General features: G+C 36.5%; 1 protein-coding gene across 1 annotated transcript; it reads left to right on the forward strand.

The window, feature by feature from the left end:
• Positions 1–623: 623 nt before the first annotated feature.
• Positions 624–20,568, forward strand: LOC100958872 (glycine N-phenylacetyltransferase-like). The gene is made up of 6 exons (XM_003801364.3): positions 624–1,107; positions 7,654–7,749; positions 10,996–11,103; positions 15,748–15,874; positions 16,666–16,837; positions 18,800–20,568. Exons 2-6 carry the CDS (start codon positions 7,672–7,674, stop codon positions 19,194–19,196), a joined length of 882 nt encoding a protein of 293 aa, XP_003801412.1. The 5' UTR covers positions 624–1,107; positions 7,654–7,671; the 3' UTR covers positions 19,197–20,568.
• Positions 20,569–24,741: the final 4,173 nt, after the last annotated feature.

The raw sequence follows: 24,741 nt of genomic DNA on the forward strand, positions 1-24,741 counted from the left end.
CACTTAGAGAACTAAAAATAGACCTGCCATTTGACCCTGCAATTCCTTTGTTGGGTATATTCCCAGATGACCAAAAATCGCATTACAACAAAGACATTTGTATCAGAATGTTTATTGTAGCCCAATTCATAATTGCCAGGTCATGGAAGAAGGGGAGGGGAGGGTAGATATAGGAGGAGAGAGGGCATTTGGGGGGACCTCACCTAATGTACATGATGCAATGGTACATTTCAAAACTATTGAGAAATGAGTATAATTGTGATGGACGTGTTACTTAGTTCAATGTAAACATTTCACATGGTATATTGAAGTAGTACCCTGAATCCCATAAATGCATCAATGTACAAAGTTATAATTTCATAAAAAATAATTAATAAAAAATGACAAAAAAAAGAAAACAAAAATTAAACATGAGGAAGATGGGAAGACTGTAAGGAATATGAATCTAGCAATCCTGGTGATGGATACGCTGAAAGCATTGACTTCAGCATTATACAATTCACCCATGTAAGAAAAAGCTCTTGTCCACTGTAAATCTATTAAAGATAAAGAATTCTTAGAATATTAATAAAATAAAATAAAATGGAAAAATCTAAAACCCTTTAGTCTCTCTAGATAGATACATTTCTCTACCAATATAAATTTTAGACATCAAATCTACGCAGTACTAGGCTCTTGATCTGCACAGATTTTTCTGAAGCAGAGGGAAGAAAAGGGGTATTGCCTGTAGAGACTCACCCAGGTCCCAACTGTTGCCCAGCTTGATTTTACAGGTTAAGAGCTGCTGACTAACTGCTTTGGGAGTCCAGAGCAGTTCCAACTTTTGGACTGAGAGCTTCAGAATGGACATTGCCAACCTGGAAATGTTACAGAGTCACATCTCTGAAAATAGCACGTGGAGGGAGGGGCTTGATCTCATACTCAGTATCCCAATGTTGGCACAGCTTAGTACACGTGTTCTGTGAAAAATGTGAGCTCACCAGTCTCAGAGCAGATCCTTTAAGATCGTCATACTCAAAGAGAATATTTTATCTTCCAGAATAATCTGCAGCCTCTTTTCTTGTCTTTGGACCTGTGCAGAGACTGAATGAGAAGACTGCCTCTCAGGTGAGAACAAAACAGAATTGTTATACTTCCCCAGCAGAGTAGAATGAATCAAAAATCTCCGTTAGATGTAGATAAGAATTTCTAAGCTTATTCAAGCTGAGAATTATACTAGGGGAAAAGGAAGTTCTTCTGCTTGAAAGACTTATTATCAGGCATCTATTGTGCGTAGAGAAATGTTCTAGATTTGTGAGACATTTTTTTTTTCAAATTGTGACATTTTATTTTTTCTATTCAAATTTGTGAAACATTCTTGACAATGCCAGGTTTCATTTTGAATTGTTAAATAAGAAGAGGGTTGGAAGCTTGCCATTTCTTAATGGATGACAAAAATGTAATAGCCCCCAGAAAGGAGTGTGCTAGGTCAAGTGACATTTATTGAACCCAATGTGTATACATAGTATATGGAAACATTTTTGCATACAATCTTCTGATAACATTCAAAGGTGGACAGTTTTTTTCTTTGATAACTGATATCTAGGGAAATTAAATTCCCTGCATAAGTCACAAAGGGAGCAAGTATATTTTAGTACAAAGGCTAGAATACAGAGGGGATGCATTGTTAATTTAAAACTGTAACAGATAGAGGGGCACCTGTACCTCAGTAGGTAGGGTGCCGGCCCCATATATTGAGGGGAACAATTCAAACCTGGCCCCAGCCAAACTGCACAAAAAAATAGCTGGGTGTTGTGGTGGGTGCCTGTAGTCCCAACTGCTTGGGAGGCTAAGGCAAGAGAATCGCCTGTGCCCAGGAGTTGGAGGTTGCTGTGAGCTCTGTGACACCAAGGCAGTCTACCAAGGCCAATAAAGTGAGACTCTGTCTATACAAAAAATAAATAAATAAAAATAAAACTGTAACAGATAAATGTAATTTTCAGTCTCATCTATCAGGTTTCCATAATATTATTGCATATTTCCTTCTAAATTTTCTCGTTATATGTGTAACATATATAAATTATACACAAAAGATTATATATTTAATTAAAATTTATGCACTTTTCCTGTCTATTTCATATTCATTGTCATACTCTCCTATATGTCAACATATATATTACAGCATTCATGTTAATGGATTTAAGAGTAGTAAAATAATGATAGGTCATTATTTCTATAAATTATCTTATAGAGAGACACTGAGATTGTGTCTAGTATTCACCTATAAGTTAATAATGCTTTATAAAATTATTATGGACCATATTTATTTTTTGGATAAATTGTTTTCTTTGGATAAATTTCAATTACTGGAATCATTGTGTCATAGGTTTCAAAATGCCTTTTATAAGTCTTTGCCCATTCATTGTCAATGCTGGAAACCCATCAAAGTATGCTGGACCCCTTTGAACATCATATTCGTGTTTTCTAGGAATTTGACTATATGTACAGAAAGTTGTACCTGATGTCCTCTGCAATATGTTAATATATCCCCAATAATCTGTCATTAAACTCTTTACAACTTATTTTCATGCAGTCTTCATCCAAAATGACTCTAGCTAAAATGTCAGATTAGCTTTCAGAAATGTTATACTTGTAAGTCTTCACATTTTCTGAGGCTTGGCACAGGTGCTTCTATTCTTCTCTAGGGCTTTTTTCAGAGCAGCATCTGATACAAATTCTTATGCTCAGCATATAGTTGGCCTCCAGTAGGAACTTTGCCTTAGTCTAGTTGAGCTGCTATAAGACAATACCATCTGAGCAACAGAAAAGTATTTCTGACTTCTGGAAGCAGGCAAGTCCAAGACCAAGGTGCTAGCAGATTTGATGTCTACTCAGGGCTCGTTTCCTGCCTAGATGGTACTTTCTTGTCATGTCCTTATGTGGTGGAAGGGGTGCCCTCATGAACAAATCCCAATACGACTTACCTCTTGTAGCATCATCTTAGGGGTTAAAATTTCAACATATGAAAGTTAGCAGAAAAGCAGCTAGCCAGACTAAGTCCCCTAGTGTTAATAAACTGAGTACATGGGTATCAGAAATGGATCAGAGATCATTTCAAGAAATAATCAGGAAAGTAGGGTGTAGCAGGACGTAAATCAACTTGGATAACAATAACTTCCTCTTGACATAGACAGGATTTTCCAAATTCTGAAGTTGGGTGTAATCTCCGTTTGAATCTAACAAGAACTTTCTTCATTGTTCCTAACACAAAGAGTTAGCAGGTATTTTCCAGGAGCATAGCAACTAACCTCTCCTCTGACACTATCCTCTCTTCAATGGCCAGTTAGAGGAAAACTTCCTTTAAGAACCTTGTAAGGCTCAACTTAGAAGTAAGATCTCCCTCTTAGGACACTTGTGTGGTCATTTGCTACAGCATGTTGTCAACCATTTTCAGTTAGCATGTTATGATCCAATCCTTTAGATAATTTTTATTGGATACAGTAAGTCTAAATGTAAAAATACAACTTTACATTACTATTACATTTATATTTATAAATTGATATTACAGAGTACATTAGTAATATACTGTATACACATTAGACTGTTAGATTTAGGAATGGGGCAAGGTTCAAGAAGAGGTGATGATTGAGGATAGGACAAGTAAATAAGTCTAAACTATCACTTGTTAAAAAAATGAAAAGAATAATGGCATATGTCAGGCCATATGAAAATGTTCCACATCAAAATACCATGAAATTGACAGCAATGTTTTGCATGTATAGAAAATAATTTAGTTACTTCTAAGTGATATTTTTTAGTTATGAATATGCTTTATTTTCCTTACTAGATTATAGGTTCTTAAATAATAGAAATTATGGCCATTATAGTTTATTCAAAGCTCACAGTTGCTGGGAAAGTTAACCTAGTTAAGTTTATCAGTTGAGTTTCAAAGACAGAAGCCAACGTAAAAGATCTGTCCTAGGGATTCAATCTGATGAAATTGTGTGTGCTAGACAGTTAAGCAGGTTCTGTAAGAACAATACTTTCCATGGGGTACTAAGGATTAAAGCACATTGAGTGGGAAAATAAATTTTAAGTGGAAAGGAGAAAGAATAAGCTGAAACCCACAGAGCAAGCTGCAGCTAACAAGGCAGATTGCAATTTTATCAGTTCTTGTTGACTCTGGCCTTGGTAATATGGGGGTCCTCCCAGGTTCTTCCTCTTAAGGAGCTGAACGCACACACTTGGCCCAGATGACAAAGAAGTTGACAATGGATCCTAGGGACAATAGAGCACTGTCCAACCCAGACACTCCCTTTTGTGCCAAAAAATGAGTTCAAAAACATGGCTACTGCTTCAATTCTGCCTTCCAAATCTTTTATAAAGATCTCTCTTGTGGCTCATCCTAATTGGAAATGTGCAGAGAAGGAGAGTGGAAATGCTCTGCCTAGGCAAAGTGACACCTTACAAAGCCACTACAGTAAGTTCCGATCGAGATTTATTTCATGATCCATTGATGTGTTGAAGGGCACTTGGGTTGTTTCCATATCTTGGCAATTGTGAATTGAGCTGCTGTAAACATTCAAGTACCCTCATATTAATCTGAAATGAAAAAGGGAAATAAAAAGATTTATTTATTGAATGAATGAAATGGCCAAATAAATGAGTAGGTTGATACTCAGGTTGCCAGGCTAGTCACAAAAATCAATTTAACTGGCGGTGCCTGTGGCTCAAAGGAGTCGGGCACTGGCCCTCTACTGCAGAGGTGGTGGGTTCAAACCCAGCCCCAGCCAAAAACTGCAAAAAAAAAAAAAAAAAATCAATTTAACTGATAATGAAGCCATACCAAAGATTTATACATAAAAAAACAACTCCAAACTTAGGTAAAGAGAAAAATTTATTTAAGGGAAGAAGTATTGCAATAGGGCAAACATCAGATCATGAGATCCACAAACAATTAAAAGGTCAGGAAGAAAAGGTCTTTTTTTTTTTTTTCTAATAGGGAAGAATAAACATGGTTTATGCAAGGCTTTTTTTTTTTTTTTTTTGCAGTAGGGAGAGTCAAAAGTCAGAGGCCTTTGGGGAGGAAGGAATCTTAACTAAAGTTTGGTCAAGTTGTGTAATAAGTACTTTGTTCTGATGGATCAGGATGAACAGTTTAGTTAATCATTTAAAAGGGAGAAATGAACAGGCACAGGGAGAATCTAGTTTGGAGAATTAGGATAAATATTTTACCTGAATTCGGCCTGTTCTTGGTGGAGGCTATTAAGGAGGGGTTGTATGCTTATTCGGCATGAGGGAAAGAGAGAAAATTGGCTAAAGCTTGGCTAACAAGTATTTTCTTGTCATTTATCAGTGGAGATGAGCAGTTCAGTTAATCATTTATGAGGCAAAGATGAGGACTTTGTAGGGTCTGAGTTTGGCCTTTTCATCGATAAACAAGGAGGACATCTGTAAGTCTAGTCTAAGTCAGATGGGGAAATATGGGTCCTTGCAGTAAGCCATTTCCAGAACACACAGCGTGGGTGAAGGGATCTTTTTTAACCAAACATTGTTGCTAATCAGAATTGTAGGCCTTGGGTGAAGGTCAACACTGTCAATTCCTCAAAAAAGTGCATCTACTGAAAACTCTTTGGCCATAATCTTTTGGTCTGCCTTGAGAATTAGCCCTATGACTCTTCCTTTCACAGTGATTAGAAGGATATTGTTAAGGATTTTTCCTGTTGTATCAATGATTCCTGAGCATGTCAAACATACGTTTACCATATCACCTTAGAAATGCACTCCAAGAGAAATAAAAATATCTATACACACAAAGAATTGTTCATGAATGTTTATAGGAACTATATTCATAATGATGAAAAATTAGAAACACTTCAATAGATTAATGGATAAACAAACTCTGATACATCCATGCAATGAATACTACTCAGAAATAAAAAGGAATGAATCATTGAAAAACACCACTACTTGGATTTGCTGAAAGAAAGAATCTAGTCCCCAATAGTTACACACTAAATAATTTCATTTATCGGCTCGGCGCCTATAGCTCAACCGGCTAAGGCGCCAGCCACGTACACCTAAGGTGGCGGGTTCGAATCCCCAGCCCGGACCCGCCAAACAACAATGACGGCTGCAACCAAAAAATAGCCGGGCGTTGTGGCGGGCGCCTGTGGTCCCAGCTACTTGGGAGGCGGAGGCAGGAGACTCGCTTGAGCCCAGGAGTTGGAGGTTGCTGTGAGCTGTAATGCCACGGCACTCTGCCCAGGGGGACAGCTTGAGGCTCTGTCTAAAAAAAAAAAAAAAATAATTTCATTTATTTGACATTGTGTCAAAGGACAACTATAGGATGAGAAATAATGTGAAATATTGAGAAAAAATTAGTGTATTAGTGATTGCTTAGGGCTGGGTGTCAAGAGAGGGGATTGATTACAGAAGGACACAAAGGAACTTTTCAGGAGGATTGAAAATGGCCTTTAAGCATAATTATGATGTCAGTTGCAGAAATATATATCTGTCAAATAGATATTTAATATATAATTTATCAAACTCATAAAATTATCTACTTAAAACTGAAGAATTTGACTAGATATAAAATATGACTCAAGAAAATAGTAATAACACAAAGAATCCAGAGAGCTTTTTAAAATATAGATTTGTAGACTTCATACTTTTTAAAGATCTTCTAAATAAAAAATTATGAGCAGGGTTAAGGAATGTAAATACAGACACACATAAACACATACACATATATATGTTTTTACTTTAATTCTCAGATTGTTCTAACATATAATAAAGTTCAGAAATATTGCACTACATACTTTTAAAAGGGGAACTAGTAGAAATAGATGTGCTTTATTTACATAATTACGCTAGCAGTAACTTAAGTGATTGACATTTAAAGTACTACTCAAGCTAGGCACTCAACTAAAGACTTGAAACTTAGCTAACTTACCATCTGCCATATTACATGGGATACTCCTATTTAATCCCTTTCACTTCACTTTGCTTCAAATCTATACCAAATAGTTGTGTATAAGAAAAATCACTCAGTGAACTTTTTCAGATGGCAGTATGACTTGACTGTTGCTTCAGCTAATGACAAAAGAGTGATAATAGTCATAATTCTCAGTTGAATGCTATGTCCCAGACACTCTTCCAAGCACTTTACATGTATTGATTGATTTAATATTCTCAGGTGTCCTATGGGACAGGTACCATACTCATAGCCAGGAAACAAAGTCACTGAGGAAATAACCAGCTCAATGTCACACAGCTTCTAAGTGACAGAGTCAGGTTTGTCATGGATGGAAATCTAATCACAAAAGTTGCTTACTCATGCTTAGTCAATAGATTTGTTAATTTAAGTGAATTCTTAATTATTGGAATTCTGAGTGGTATAAAAATGAAAACCAAAAAATCCAGAAAATTTTTAAAAGTTGAAAAAATGGTATTAAAAATAACTTCAGAAAGAGCCATCTGTGCTTCCACCAGTCTAAGAGATTGACTCTAAAAAGAGTCAATCTATTCTTTCTTGGTATTAGTGAGAAGTTTAATAAAGTGAAACCCATGGAACAGTGGTGATGGAGCCCAGGCCACCAGCAAGAACTGACTCTTGCATCTGTATATCTTCCAGTTCTTCTCCTTACTTGTGTTTCTTGATTCTCTCTGTAGGCTAAGCTACCTGCCGAGATGTTCTGTTTGCAGAAGCCAAAGATGCTGCAACTGCTAGAGAAATCCTTGAGGAACAGTCTCCCCGAGTCCTTAAAGGTGAGGAAGGAGCATTCACAGAGAAAAAAGTACTGGCAACTGCCTATGAGGGAACTGGGAAAAAAAACAAGCATTCACTGAACGTTTATTTTTTCACAGAATAAACTATGAGATTTCACAATTTCTTATTAGTAAAAATTATTTTTTTTTCAAAAAATAAAGTGAGTATGCTAGGCACTCACTTATGAAGCATCTCCTTTAGTAATGTCACCTTGATGCAAGGCAGCTGTATTATCCGTGTAACTGGTAAGGAAATGGAGGCTCAGTTATATACCCTGACCAAGATAACATCAATAGTAAGTGCCAATTCTATGTTTTTTGCTGTGTCATGACTCAAAAATCCAGTATGTTCTTTGCTGTGTGATGACGCAGAAATATTTCTTTGTACTCTTTTGAGTATTGGATTCTATAATGCTAGAAGTTTTCCCAAAGTTGTAACATTGACTGAAATATATTGATATTTAATTTCTTATTTCTAAATAATTATGTGCCTGATAAATGATTAACCCCATGATTCTGCTGTGGCATTATTAACAAATCAATTATTATTTTATCAAACCCCAAAGGATTAGGTATTATTGTGGGTGAGACAGAAATTCTGTCTTAGAAATGGATCCATGATCTTGTACATGGAAGATTTTTTTCCACAATAGTATATGTAGCAAAAAGACTAGAAGGTTACCAGGATAGAGTGCCTTTGTGTTATGATAAAGATGTCACTTCACCGAAAAGGCATAAAAACATGCTGAAATTTATATATTTAACACCAGAGGCCCATGAAGGTCTAATGTAAAAAAAAAACCTAAGGAAGCTACAAAGATAAAAAAAAAAATCTATATATAATAAGTTCAGCAAGGTCACAGGATTCAAAATCAATATACAAAGTACAAAACAACTGTATTTAGAAATAATAGCAATGAGTCATTGCAATTCAGGAATAAAAATCAGTATCACATATAACAGCACCTTCCCCCACATGACCCCATGTATAGACCCCCCGTCAGCTTACATTTCCCTCTGCTAATAAATTATATTACACGCAAGGCAACATAAGTGTAATATATTTAGCATAGTTATTACACTGATCATATTGATGGATAATCTGGTAGGAGTGGCATTTGGACTAACTCATAGGCGCTTAGTGTAACCCCAAGGCCCTGGTAGCTCTGACTGAGGTAGGGTGGGCAGCTGTTAAGGGGCAGAGTCTGCAGTCAAACTTCTGTAACCCAAAAAGTCACCGTATAATAGTAAAAGTCAAACAACTTGATCTCAGTGTTCTTGCATACTAAATGAGTAATGTACCAGAAAGCCAATATTTTGGTAGATGTTCCCATTCAGTACTCATTAAAGTCCTGGATGTTTTTTTGTACTGTGACCTGAATGAAAGTCACTCTATATCTCTAACTGGTGGACACAGAATAGTCTTACTTGACATGCCAACTCTAACTCATTCCATCTAGAGCAGCTGCCTGCATCAACATGTTCTTGCTTAGTGATGCTCCCATGGGCATAGGAAAGTAGAATGATTCCCTTTATTTTTTTAGCTAGTGTATACGAATATCATTGATCCTAAATTCCAACATTAAAAAACCCATTTCTTTATTTTTCCCAAACTAATGGAAGAAAATTTAATAATTTCATGTAAACTCCATAAAGTCAAAGTTTGCCTCTTTCTCCTCAGTCTGCCATATAAATATTTCAAGGCAAGAGTTTGGTAGCACAGGCTGATGGGTGGTCTTTGGTCACTGAAATGTTCATCATTCCATTGGTTCTAGATCTTTGGTGTCTTTCCACTCCATCTGCTGAGGTATCAGGTTTCCAGGGCACTGAAGTCCCAAGGACAACGTTTCTATGCACCTGCTATGTTTCCTCTGCCCACAACTGCAAGGCCACCCCCACTTTGGAGTCCCTCTCTTTCTCAGTTTCATCAGTGTCCTTCTGGGGGGCACTGATGTTTAAACAAATGTTTGTAGAAATGTTTAAACAGATTGTTTAATATGTAATAATATCCCCTACTTTGGTCACCAAAGATTGTTCTCTTGATTCTATGTTCTGACTTTACTTATTGAATAGGCAAGGGCTCATTTAACCTTCCCAGAATGTAATTTGGATATATACATAACGGAAAAGATCTTTAAATAGTTGACATTTGACACAGAAATTCTCCTTCTAAACTCATAATAACAGGCGCATTTGCAAAGATTCATGCAAAGCGTGTTCATTGAAAAATTTAACTTAATCTGAACAATCAGAGGAAACTAAAATGACCAATATAAGTAGAAATGTTGAATATATTAAATATAAGTCCTTTCATATAATATAGACTCATTAAATATAATGAGAACTCATTAAATATAATAACATAGATTTGTGTTTATCATCACGGAAATATGCTGAATATTTTAAATAAATATTTGATAATAAATATTTGAATAACAATGTTGAATATATTAAATATAAGTCCTTTCATATAATATAGACTTATTAAATATAATATGAACTCATTAAATATAATAATGTAGATTTGTGTTTATCACCATGGAAATATGTCCACAGTACAGTGCACGTGTGAAAAATAGAGGTTAGTAGCCAAGTGTAGTGGCTCATACTTGTAATCCTAGCACTCTGTGAAGATGAGGCAGGTGGATTGTTTGAGCTCAGGAGTTCAAGATCAGACTGAGCAAGAGTGAGACCCATCTCTACTAAAATTAGGAAAACTAGCTGGGAGTTATGGCAGGCACCTGTTGTCCTAGCTAATTTGGGAGGCTGAGGCAAGAGGATCACTTGAGCCCAAGGGTTTGAGGTTGCTGAGAGCTGTGATGCCCTGGCATCATAGGACATCTAAAACTCAGGTTTTAGAGTGAAACTTAGGTCTTAAAAACTAAATAAATGTTGAATTAATACATTATGTAATCTTACTGTTTATAAAATTGTGTATATACATAAATAAATGGAAGAAAATGGAAAAATATAACAAATTGTACAATGTGAGAGTGGATAATTTTTAATTTATTCATTTTATTTATTTAGATATTTAACTAATTCATTTTATTTATAGAATGTTCTCATGGTTTGACCCCAATTTATTTCCATGTATTAATAAAATAGAACCTGAAGATTAAGTCAAATGATCTACCAGTTATTTATCATAACTTCATAGAAACAATCGTTGTCCTGGTTAAACATAAGATATTTTTTCTTCCCTTTGAAATGTGCTCACCCACTCACTTTGTTGAAATGCTGTAGGTTTATGGAACTATCTTCCACATGAACCAGGGAAACCCGTTTAATCTGAAGGCCCTGGTGGACACGTGGCCTGATTTTAATACAGTGGTTGTCCGGCCTCAGAAGCAGGTGAGTTGCCAGATGTGCCTCTACATTCATATGTCTGTGTGCTTACCATGCACCTGGCAATGTGGTAAACTGCAAGGAAACAGAAATTAATCATAGCAATGGTCAACAAGCCTCTGTGATCAAGAACTCTCAGCCCGAGGAAGCCACAGATAAGCAGGTAACGTACAACGTGGCATGAAACTATGCAAGAACATACAAGGACATGTACAGTTTTGTTAAATAATTCTTCTATATTAAAGAATATTCATGCTCTTTGTTTAACATTATGCTTTAAGGTATAGTAGCAGCACTGGCAGAGAGATGATTAAAACTAGAGATATCAGGACATGTGAGGTGAGGAGTCGAGAACCCTCCTTGTGGAAATTTCACTAAAACTGGATTTTGAAGGTAAATAGGTTTTATAGGGTAGCAAGAACTAGAGTAAAATCTAAGCAGAGAAAATAACACTGAAAAAATAAATGAAAGTAAATATGAAGAATTTTAGGGGTAATGAATTATAATGTGTGTATTTGGGAATACACAGTGTGTCCCAGAAGTTGCCTGTGAAGTTGCAATGCATAGGGAAAATGGGAAATTTTTGTTAAATATGCCTTTATTTATAAAATATTCACTGTAAAATTTTACAAAGAGGTGGCCAACACAGAGAATATTTTGTAAATATTTTATAAAATTTTGTAATGAATATTTTATAAATAAAGGTACATTTAGCTAAATTCAATGGCCCTTGCTGAGAAACTTTATTTATTCTATAGTTTATAGAATAATTTATTCTGTAGTTATTGTATACAATAACTGTTGAGAGTTTATTTATTCTATAGTGAAACTGTTGAGAGTTTTTAATCAAGAAAGTCTCAAGAGATTCTCCGCTTCAGCCTCTTGAGTAGCTGAGACTACAGGCATACGCCACCACCCCCAGTTATATTTTTACTTTTTGAAGAGATTGGGGTCTCACTGTGTTACCCAGGCTGGTTTTGAGCTCCTGAATTCAAACAGTCCTCCTATGGATTGAGTCCTCCTGCCTCAGCATCCCAAAGTGCTAGGACTACAGGCATGAGGCACCACTGACAGTTTTCCACCAAGATCTGGTACAAGGCTAGAATGGCCACTCTTACCTTGTATATTCAACATAGTACTGAAAAGTACAAGCAAGAGAAATCAAGCAATAAAAATAAATGAAAGGCATACAAATTAGAATGAAAAGCACAAAATTTATCTGTATTTGTATTCATATATGACTAAAGAAAACATACAGTTTCCTCTCCACCCAACAGAAACACTGTGCTAGCCTAGATTTCTCAGCAAAATTGTTACAAACTACACTAGGCAGCTAGCAAGATACTTAGGGGCCTGGGAAAAGGGCACAGCACTTTTTCTTATGTTAGGTCTGGGGGAGGGTAAACAGGTGGTGAGGGATTGGCTAAGGGCAAAGTTGGCAAACCAAATTGTAGTTAGGGACCAAATTGTAGTTAGGAACCAAATTGCAAAGAGAACTGTTCTCTAGTAGGACTATACGTGGTATGGAGTTACTGTGATCTTTGACTGACCTCGGGTTATTGCTATCTAATCAGCATTGCATGGGTGGAGCTTTCATGAAGGATTCTGGGGACTCTGCATAGGTAGAAAGGGAGACTATTTTTTTTTAATTATTTTTTACTAAATCATAACTTTGTACATTGATGCATTTACGGGGCTCAGGGTACTGCTTCGATATATAATGTGAAATGCTTACATTGAACTAAGTAACACATCCATCACAATTATACACATTTCTTAATAGTTTTGAAATATACCATTGCATCATGCACATTAGGTGATATAACCAACTTGTTACATAACCTGTTACGTTATCTGTTATATAACCCCAACCTGTCAATCACCTCAAAGGCAGGTTGTCACCTCAAATGACAACCATTTGTCAAGCTCACCAAATTAGTGAGCTTATAAAAGACAGTATGTGCTCAGACTCCAGGTTTTTCTTCAATTTTTATATATAAATAATCTAGCCAAAAAGAAATCAAGAAAACAGTCCAATTTATGATAGCATCAAAAAATTAAATAATTAGGAATAAATTTAATCAAGAAAGTAAAAGATTTAAACATTAAAAACTTTAAAAACAATTTTAATGTTTATTGACAATAAGAATTAATATTGTTAAAATGTCTACACTACCCAAAGTAATCTACATATTCAATGCCAACGTTAATGCAAATAGGTGTATTGTTAAAATATCCATGCTACTCAAAGCAAATATATGTATTCACAGAAATAGAAAAAATAATTCAAAAATTTATATGAAACCAAAAAAATTTAGAGTAGCCAAAGCAATACTAAGAAAGAATAATAATGCTGGAGCCATCATGTTTCTGATTTTAAATGATATTACAAAGCTATAGTACTCAAAATAATATAGTACAGGATAAAAGCAAACACATAGACCAGTGGAACAGAATAGATCCCAGAAATAAATCCAGACGTACGCAGTCAGCTAATTCCTGACAAGATTGCCAAGAGGACACAATAGAGAAATGATACTTTCTTCAATAAATGATACCAGAAAAACTAAATTTTGAAAGGCAAAGAAATAAAGTCAGACCTTTACCTTATGACGCTTATTAAAACCAACTCAGAATGGATAAAAGGTTTTAATGTAATCCCTGAAACTGTAGAACTCCCAGGAAAGAACATAGGGAAAAAGCTCTTAGTCACCTTGGCAATGATTTTTTTTTTTCAGATATCACAGTAAAAGCTTAGGCTACAAAGCAAAAATAAATAAATGGGACCATATCAAATTTAAAAGCTTCTGCACAGCAAAGAAAACAGTAATAAAAATGAAACAGCAGCCTATGGATTGGGAAAAATATGTGCAAACTATATCTGATAAGGGGTTAGTTAACATCTGAGGTTTGTAAACAACTCAAGCAACTCAATAGTAGTAAAATAATTCAATTTAAAAATGGACAAAGGCCCTGGATAGAGATTTCTCCAAAGAAAACAAAACTGGCCCATTGGGAAATGCAAATCAAAACTCCTGTGAGATATAAATTCATACCCATTAAGGTAGTTGTTATCAAAAACTCAAAAGATAAATGTTGCAGGAATGTAGAGAAAAGAAAACCCTAATACATTGTTGGAAGGAATGTAGATTAGTGTAGCCAGTATGAAAAACAGTATGGAGGTTTCTGAAGAAGTAAAAAATAAAACTACTATATAACCCAGACATCCCTCTTCTGGGTATAAATATGAAGGAAATGAAATCACCATTGTGTAAAGGTATTTGGACTCCATATTCATTGCAGAATTGTTCACAATAAAGATGGCAGGGAGACAATCTAAGTGTTTAACAGACAAATGGACAAAAAACTAAGATGTATGTATACAATGGAATATTTTTATTCAACTTTTGAAAAGGGTACTCTGCCATTTGCCACCACATAGATGAACCTGGAGAAAATTATTCTAACTGAAATAAGGCAGACACGGAAAGAAAAATTTATATTATCTCACTAAAAGTATATGTATATAAAATATTTTTTAAAAATAGTCAACTGTACAGAGATAGAGAATAAAATAATGTTTACCTAGGGTAGGAAAACTGGGTAATGGGGAGATGTAGGTCAGAAGTATAAAGTAGCAGATGTGTAGGATAAGTAAGTTTAGAGAGAGAGTATATAGGTAGATCAGGACCACATATCACAGAGCTGTACTGTATTCAGGATTCCAGCTACATGAGTAGATTTTAGCTGCTCTTGTCACACAAAACAAAACAATGCATATTTAATTTACTTCACAATAGTAAACATTTTACTATCAAAGTGTACCCCATAACATCACGTTGTATACCTCAAATATACACATTAACATTTATTTTTGAAAAACTGAACAGAACACAAAAGTGAAGACATTTGAATTAATTACTGAAATCATATTTTCTTTTGTAATCTGATCTTAAAACCACTGATGATTACTTGTATTATTGCTGAGTCATGAGTGCATATCTGAGTAAAATTCTCTAGCTCATTGACATTGGCTGAAAGATCAAAGTTCTCTTTTATCTTTCTTCATCTTCAAATAATTCCACTTTATTGTTTATTAACTTGGAGGAGATGGTTTTGAACACATTTTGTCCTTTGAATTTGTTGAGAATGTAAACTGTTTTTAATAATAGTGCCTTGTGATTTATGTTGTAAAGATAACACCTGACTTCATTGTGTATAGCTTCATCACGAGTGAATGAAAATTAAATATTGTCATGTTCATGAGACATTTGTTCTGAAAGTCTTTGAAGCAGAGTAAGATTTACTTTTGTACCAGGAGCTTGTCTTTGACAATAACATTTCTATTTGTCCTGAAGATTACAGGATTATAGAAGAATACTTTTTAAACAAGTGCATACTACATATTTGGATAACTTGAAGTTGTAATGCAACATATAACTATCTGGTTCTTCAAGATTTTTTTTTTACATAAATTGAGTAATTGAGTCTCTTTCATGATGTCCATGATTCAGGAATAATTATAATACATCAAAATTGATATTTAAGTGTGTAAAATAGCATAGTATAATGAAATATGAGACACAAATATTGCAGTCACTTGGTATAAGCAATTTGATTTGATTTATTACATGTTGTCCAACCAAACAGGAGATGACAGATGACTTTGATCACTACACCAACACCTACCTAATCTATTCTAAAGATCTCAAGAACTGCCAGGAATGCCTTGACACATCAGACGTCATCAACTGGAAACAACATTTGCAGATCCAAAGTAAGGGGACTGGAATGTGTGTTGCCTCCTGGGACTACCTAGTTCTGCTTTGTAGGGTCACTTTTCATTGGGAGCACATTCCCCTCCAACCTTTCCTTCCATCACCAAACTCCAGATTCCCAGGTTGATGTTCATTTCTTGTATCAGATGCCATTACCTCTTCAGTGGAGCAGAATTCAAATAGTGCAAACTGTGAGGTTGATAAGGAACTGTGAGTAATAAACGTCTTATTAGTTGAGGACTCATGGAACACTTTGCAGACGTACAGAGTCTTTTAGGACTATTGGACTTGAGAATAGATCTTCTTCCCTGGCCTTCCATTCCTGGGATAACAGTGATAGTTTACTGTGCTCCTCCCTAGTCCCCGAAAACAATAGCTGCAGTTATGAGCACGTTCTCTGTAGTCGGACTACCCAGAATTGCACCTTTTCTCTGCCATTACATCTACAAGTGTCTTGATTATCACTGTTTCCTCATATATAAAAACTTAAATAGGAAAAGACCCTAAAAGGTATGTTCAAAGTAAGCTTTAAATGAAGTATCAAAGCAATTCCTGAGCATGGAGTATGTGAACAGTCAAGGTTGGCTTCTATTTTAGAATACCCCTTCTCCTTTGATTTCACAGTAATATAGTAAGGATTTCTAAGGTTATCTCTATTTTGCCTAAGAAAACATACTCAGTTAGTGGCACAACCTGGAGCAAGATGTCAACACTAAATTCTACATACTTTTATTGGGCAACTTCTTGTACTTCTAAATGGGCCCTTATTCCTTTCTTTACTCTCATATAGGTTCACAGTCCAGCCTGGATGAGGTGATACAAAGTCTTGCACCTGCTAAATTCATCAGGGTTAAGAGAGCACAGCGCATTCTCTATATGATGCCTCAGTCAGCAAAGAAACTGGTTCCTTTCCTGCCAGAGACAAAGAACTTACGTCCTGGATCTGGCAGACCCAAAACAATGTGAGTCTGGAGAAAGTTATCTTTTTCTACTGAAATTGCCTCCCAAATTCTCTCCCCACATTCACTCTTGCCTCCATAAAATCCATTTCCCAGGTGACTCTGTTAGTATGTGATATAGATTATATGATTCTTCTGCTTATAAGCCACCTTATAAGCACCTATGTTTCTCAGCTCAACTTGATTTAAGTCCAAACTCCTTCAAGGAACTTGAAGGCCCTACAAGACCTGCACCTGTCACCTTGTTAGTTTCATCCTATCCCTCCTGCTCACTTCCACCAGCAGCTCTGGCCTTCTTTCTGCTTGGTTCTCATACACTCACACACACCTCTGGGCCTTCTGGCCATGCTTTCCATCTTCCTGACAATTTCTTCCCTCTAATCTTCACATATTTTTTTTCCTGTTTGCCATTCATGCTCTCCAGCATCATTTCCTTTGATAGTTCTTTTCAGAGCACTCTATCTAAAACCACTTTCTCCTATAGTCCTTCATTATAAAACCCAGCTTTCATTTTCTTTATTGAACTTACCATTCTCTAAAATTGGCTTATTTGTGGATTTATCCACTTGCTTGTTGTTGAATCTTCCCCTACAACATTACCCATCCCATGAGAGCAGGGATCCTGTGTTGTTCACTTATAAATCCTCAGTAGCTAAAATAGTGCCTGGCATCCAGTAGGTGCATTTAGTGAGTTCCCAGAGCAGAAATTGTCCAACAAAAAATAATTTAAACTAACTTTATGTTCTCCCCATTCATTTTTGGTCTAATATTGAGTAAAATTGAAAACTAATGGTGAGCAGAGGAGCATCTAGACAGAGATGCTCAATCTCATGGTCCCTGTGCTCTTCTATGCCTTTGTCCACATTGTAAAACACCTCCAACCAAAATTCGTGTCCACATCTAGAGTATCACAGGAGCCTCTTGTCCACCTATGAGATAGACAAGGCAGGAGAGATTCTCCCCATTTCTTAGCAGAAGGCCAGCTCTGATGATGAAGGTGTTTGATCACCACACGCCTGGCCAAGGGCTTGAGTCCAGATCGTCAAAGTTCCACATCCTGGGCTCTTTGGAGGATGCCTCCTGAAGCCCCTTTACACCATAGCAGGAGCCTCCAGACCTCAGTCCTCTGTAATGGTGGTCGTGTGCACTATAAATCACTATTTCTTCAACATAGTGGTCAAGGGCCAGCATTCTAAGATTCTCTCTCTTTTTTTGTTTCTTGGAGGTAGAGTCTCACTTTGTCACCCTTGGTAGAGTGCCGTGGTGTCATAGCTCACAGCAACCTCCAGCTCTTGGCTTTAGGCATTCTCTTGCCTCAGCCTCCCGAGTAGCTGGGACTACAGGCGCCCACCACAATGTCCAGCTATTTTTTGTTTTTGTTGTTGCAGTTTGGCTGGGGCTGGTTTCAAACCCGCCACCCTTGGTATATGGGGCTGGCGCCCTACTCACTGAGCAACAGGTGCCATCAAGATTCTCTTATTTTAAGCATTGGTTTCACAGCCTGATAGCATGTACCTTGGGACACTTACTCATTTTCTGTTTACCTATTTTTCTCATCTGTAAAATGGGGGTGATATTACCTGCCTCATCTTACATGGAGAGAGTCACAATATCAAGAAGAACAATGGCTAATTTTTATGAAGACTTTATCGTTTGTGTCATGCTATCTAAGATACTCAGCATTTCAATAGTTACTATAATATTCATATCTGTCTTTTAATAGAAATGCTATTAATAATATCCTCACTTTATATGAGAAGAAATGGAGGCAGAAAGATACTAAGTTACATGCCTGAGATCACGCAGTCAGATTATGAACCTACGCAGCCTGGCTGCTGCAATGATACCCTTGCCTGCTTACCAGTGTTCCTGTTTGCCTCTGAAAGCAATCTGGGGGAAAACAAATACAATAATTTGCAGTATGTGTGGTACTATGGGCTGTTTCTTTTTCCTCTTTATCAACAGAAACCAAGAGATGTTCAAACTTTCATCTCTGGAGCTCACCCACGCGGCCTTGGTGAATAAATTCTGGAATTTTGGTGGTAATGAGAGGAGCCAGAGATTTATTGAACGCTGTATCCAGACCTTCCCCACTGTCTGTCTGCTGGGGCCTGAAGGGACCCCTGTGTCCTGGGCCCTGATGGATCATACTGGAGAGCTGCGGATGGCAGGCACTGTGCCAGAGTACCGGGGCCATGGTCTCATATCCTATATCACATATTCCTATGTGCAGCTTCTGGAAAATCTTGGCTACCCCATATATAACCACACAGACAATAAATTCATACATAAAATGAGTCACACCCTGCATCATATCCTCATGCCCTGTGCCTGGAACCAGTGGAATTGTGTGCCTCTGTGACCCCAGCCCTGAATATAGGACTGTGTTGGGTGAGCTGTGCAAGTGGCTGAAGGTGTGGATGGTACACCTTATACGGTCAGATCTTCCTGACGTGTGGCTCCTGGCTATGCTCAACTTCCCACACACCTAGATCTCAGTGACACTTTTTCTTCAGTGACACGATGCCCTTGCTTTTTTCTTAAAACACCAGTCTCATATATTAATTATTGCCCAGGGGAAAATTTTGCCAGTTTTTTCAAGATGTGGTGTCATTTTGTAGGTGGGATGACTTTCCCCTCTTTTTTTTCCTATGACATCTTCATTTAGTAGCCAAAGTGTGCCTTATCTCTTCTGTTGCTAATTCGCAGTGATTCTTCCATGGGTAAGTTTTGATTTCTACTGAATAAGCATATTAACATATTGCCTATAAATACATGAATTGAGTAGAGGTGCCAGCTATTAAGGGAAAGATGAACTGATGATAGCCTTTTTCTCACTGCCACCCCAAGATAGTGAGACAGCATTATCTTCCCGAAGACAGGTTGATTTCCACCCCCATAGAAATCCCATCAAAATGAAATTTTATGTCTGATTGTGGAAGCTACTCCATCAGTTAGAGAGTGCAGAGGGGGACAATGGGAACAGATAGAAAGATAAACCAATAGTGACTAATACTCAACTATACAAAATCAGCACACATACACAGCCTGTACTCTGTGTCACTGATGGGTTTTCTAAGTGATATCATACTTCTACATATTTTGGGGGGTATGTGATGGTGTGATACATACCTACAGGTGTAATGATCAAATCAGGGTGATTAGAGTATAATTTCAAACATTTATCTTTTCTTTGTGTTGGGAATATTATAATTTTTCTCTCCTAGCAATTTCAAAATATACAGTAAATTATTGTTGACTATAATACTGATGCCTCTTTTCTTTGTAAAAATGTATTTTCTTGAGGAAAATGCCAGGGACTAGAGGTGGCAACATCAAAATGAGATGAGATTGTCCTGCTTATTAATGTGAAGTTGTTATGCCCTTTGTCAGTGCTGGCAGCACCACAGACTTATCCAATTCTCAATGATTTCCTTATTTCCACATGTTAATTATTGTGGTCAGTGAGGGAGGAAAGACACTATGTCACTAGTGTAAGAGACCTCATGACATACAGAGAGAGGAAAAGACACTTCATGATACGAGGTAGGAAGATGAGATTTCATGACATTAATAAAACTAAGAAACTGTCTCCTACTTCCCCTAACAGTAAGGAAAAGATGAACTTTGTATTCATAAATTATTTAACTTTAAAAAGTCTATTAAAATAATGTTGATAAGGCCAAGCACGGAGGCTCATGCCTGTAATCCTAGTAATTGGGAGGCTGAAATGGTTGGATTGCCTGAGCTCACAGGTTCGAGACCAGCCTCATCCAGAGCAAAACCCCCATCTCTAAAAATAGTTGGGCATTGTGGCGGGCACCTGTAACTTTGAACCACAGGTGCTGCCCAGTTACCAAGCTTTTGTCTGATTGGAAATATGTAAATATCCTTCCTCATTGTCCAGGTTGTCTATTTGCTTTGATTGTTGTCTCCTTAGCTGTACAGAAGATTTTCAGTTTAATTAAGTCTCATTTGTTTATTTTTGTTGTTATTGCAATTGCCATGGAAGTCTTCTTCATGAAGTCTTTCCCCAGGCCAATATCTTCAAGTGTTTTTTCCATGTTTTCTTTGAGGATTTTTATCATTCCATGCCTTAAATTTAAGTATTTATCCATGCTTGAGTTCTTTATAGATTCTAGTTATTAGCCATTTGTCAGATGTATAGCATGCAAATATCTTTTCCTGTTCTGTAAGTTGTCTGTTTGCTTTGTTGATTGTGTTCTTGACTGTGCAGAAACTTTTAAAATATATCAGGTCTCATTTAGTTATTTTTGTTGTTGCTACAATTGCAATAGAAGTTACCTTCATAAGTTTTTCCCTAAGCTGATATATTTAAGAGTTTTTCCCACACTTTCTTCTAGGGTTTTTGTAACTCATGCCTTAAGTTTAAGTCTTTTATCCATTAAAAGTTAATTTTTGTGAGTGATGAGATGTGTAAGTCCTATTTTAGTTTTTTAAATGTGGCTAACCAGTTCTCCTGGCACCATTTAGTGAATAGGGATTTTTTTCCCATTGCATACTTTCATCTGCTTTGTCAGAAATCATATGGCAATATGAGGATTTCTTCATCTCTAGATTCTCTGTTCTGTTCCATAAGTCTATGTCTCTACTTTTTTGCCAACGCCATGCTGTTTTGATCACTATAGCCTTATAATACAGCCTGAAGTATGGCAAAGTGATGTCTCTAGATTTGCTATTATTTTATAGAATTGCATTTGCCATTTGGGGTCTTTCTGATTCCATATGAAACATGAAAGTATTTTTTCAATATCTGTAAAATATGATGTTGGTATTGTATGGGGATTGTATTGAATCTGTAAATCACTTTGGGTAGTATAAGAATTTTAACAGTGTTTACTCTGGTGAACCATGACCACGATATATTTTTCCATCTGTCAACATCCTCTGAATTCTTTTCTCAGTGTTTTGTAGTTTAGGTGAAAAGCCTAGAAATAAGCCTTTAAATAGTTCCATTTTGTGAAGGCAAGTTTGAAGTCTTTTGTGAATTAGGAAGGAACAAAACCTGGATAGAACTCCTTAAACGGCTGAAGGTCTGGTCACTTAGTAAAGTAACTAAGGGCTTGGCTGTATTGGGGGCAGGCCTGCAGGCAGGTACCTGAATATCTCAGGAATTTCCTGAGTACACTCTAAAGATGGATGACTGCCTCCAGAGGGTCAAGATCAAACTTTGCATCTGCCTGACCCTCAGAGTTTGACCCATTTGATCTCCCAGAGCTCTGGTTCTTATGGCTTGTTACTTCTAATTACTTAGCATAAGAAACAACTTTAGATAAAGTTAAAAAGTGTTGTTATCTGTTAAGTAGTATACATCCTGATGCCAAGTGGCTAGGGCCTGAGTCTTTGAATTTTAGTCTTTAGATTGATTAATGATGTGTACGTGCAGTATTGCCTATATAAACTTTGGTGAAATAAAGTTAACCTGCTACAGGCTTGAGCAAGCTTGCAGTCTTCCTTATTCTATAACATTTCAATGCAGGCTTAACCTCTGCGACAACGCACCATGCATCCCCCCTAACAGCAACATGTAGTACTCTCTATAGCAATCCTTCACCTCCTTTGTTAAGTATATTCCAAGGTATTTCATTTTCTCTGATGCTACCATCAAAGGGAATTGTGTGTTTCATTTTATTCTTAGTTTGACTGTTGTTGGCATATATAAAAGCTACTGATTTATGTACATTGATTTTCTACCTTGAGACATTACTGTATTTATTTATTAATGCCAAGAGTCTCTTGGTCAAGTCCTTGGAGTTTTCTAGGTATAAGATCGTATTGTTGTTAAAGAGTAATAGTTCGATCTCTTCAGTCTGATTGCTCTGGCTATGACTTCCAGCACTACCTTGAATAGTAGTGGTGATAGAGCTCTGAAAACACCTAAAATATCTCCCAAGGAACAAAAGGAGGCTCACAACTTTAAGGCTCTAGGTATGCATAAGAAAGACAACCCTCTACTTATAGTCAGGATGGATGGTTTGAGATACATGGACCACTCCCAGCCCTCCCTGTTCAACTTCTTCACATCGAGGCACTCAGGTAGGGGTTTTGCCATGGACTGGTGTGCAGAATCTTAGCATCATGCAAAATACATATCTTGAGTGGCATTTTAGCCAACAGTACTTTATTTTAAACATTTTTATTGGCAGTCTATAATCTTATGTATTTATGGGACACAATGTGATTTTATAAGATACATCTGTAATGTGGAATGATTAAAATAAGCTGATTAATATCTCCATCATCTCACATATATATTTTTGTGAAGAGAACATAATGAATTATTATTAACCGTAGTCACCAGGTTTTACAGTGGATGTCAAAAACTTATTCCCTCTGTCTAATAGGAACTTTGTATCCTTTGATCAAGATGTCCCCTTTTTCACCCCCTACCCCCACCTTCTGGCCTCTAACCACAATTCTCCTCTCTATTTCTAGGAGTTTAACTTTTTTTTTATTCCATGGGTAAATGATAACATGTAGTTATTTGTTTTTCTGTGCCTGGCTTATTTTGCTTAACATAAGGTCCTCTGGGTTCATCCACGTGATCTCCGTGTAATCTCCCTTTTTTTCAAAGGCTGTATAGCATTCCATTGTGTGTGCATACTACATTTTCTTTACTCATTCATCCACTAGTGATTATTTAGTTTGATACCGTACCTTGTCTATTGTGAATAATACTGCAATGAACATGGGAGTGCAGATATCTCTTCAACACACTGATTACATGCCATTCTTGCCGATAATGACCAGCTTTGGTCTTTTTGATAATAGCCATCATAAATGGATTGATGAGGTATCTCATTGCAGTTTTGATTTGTGTTTCCCTGATGACTGGTGATGTTGAGTATTTTTCCATTCCATTTCATTTTAAATTTTATTTAAAAATTGCCTATTTATTTCCTATACTTATTTTTAAAATCAGGTTATTCATTTTCTTTCTGTTGAGTTACTTGAGTTCCTTATATATTTTAGATATCAATGACTTTTTGAATGTATGATTTGTAAATATTTTTTCTCACTCTGTAGGTAGGCTCTTCACTCTATTAATTATTTCCTTTGCTATACAGAAGCTTTCTAGGTCAATGTACATATTTTTTTCAATTAAAATTGGTCAAAATGGTAAATATTATGTTATATATATGTTTTGCCATTACATATATATGTAAACATATGTGTGTGTGCCTGCTGTGTGTGTGTTTAATCCTGTCTATTCAGAGAAAATAAGCATGAAGAAGGAATGATCTCTGAAGCCCTGGCAGCTTCCTATTTCCAGCTATCATTTTTCCTGAGAGTAAACTCTAAATATCTCTCTCTCTCTCTCTCTCTGATTGACTAGAATTTTTCAAGTGATCTGCACCAGAATCCTTCCAATTGATAAAGAAAAACTCTAGGTAGTCTTAGTCTCTTTAGTCAACATAGTTTATCCCTCTTTAATTAATCAATTCCAATTGATTTGAGAAAATTAGCTCTAGAAATTCTTGCACAAGTCTCAGGTACTTACCTCAGTGAGTATATATATATATATTTTTTTTAAGACAGAGTCTCACTATGTCGCCCTGGGTAGAGTGCTGTGGAGTCACAGCTCACAGCAACCTCAAACTCATGGGCTTAAGAGATTCTCTTGTCTCAGCTTCCCAAGTAGCTGGGACTACAGGTGCCTGCCAAAATGCTCAGCTATATGTTTTTTGTAGTTGTTCATTGTTGTTTGGCAGGCCGAGGATGGGTTTGAACCTGCCAGCCCCAGTGCATATGGCTGGCACCCTAGCCACTGAACTATAGGTGCTGAGCCGATATATATCTTTATATTTTTAAATTATCCTTGCATAAATAAAACATTTTTGTTTTCATCAGAACAGCTCAAGTTAATCATTGCTACTTGAATTTAA

This window comes from Otolemur garnettii, unplaced genomic scaffold (assembly GCF_000181295.1).
Source record: "Otolemur garnettii isolate 467f Iridium unplaced genomic scaffold, OtoGar3 scaffold00209, whole genome shotgun sequence".
NCBI classification, from domain to species: Eukaryota; Metazoa; Chordata; class Mammalia; order Primates; family Galagidae; genus Otolemur; species Otolemur garnettii.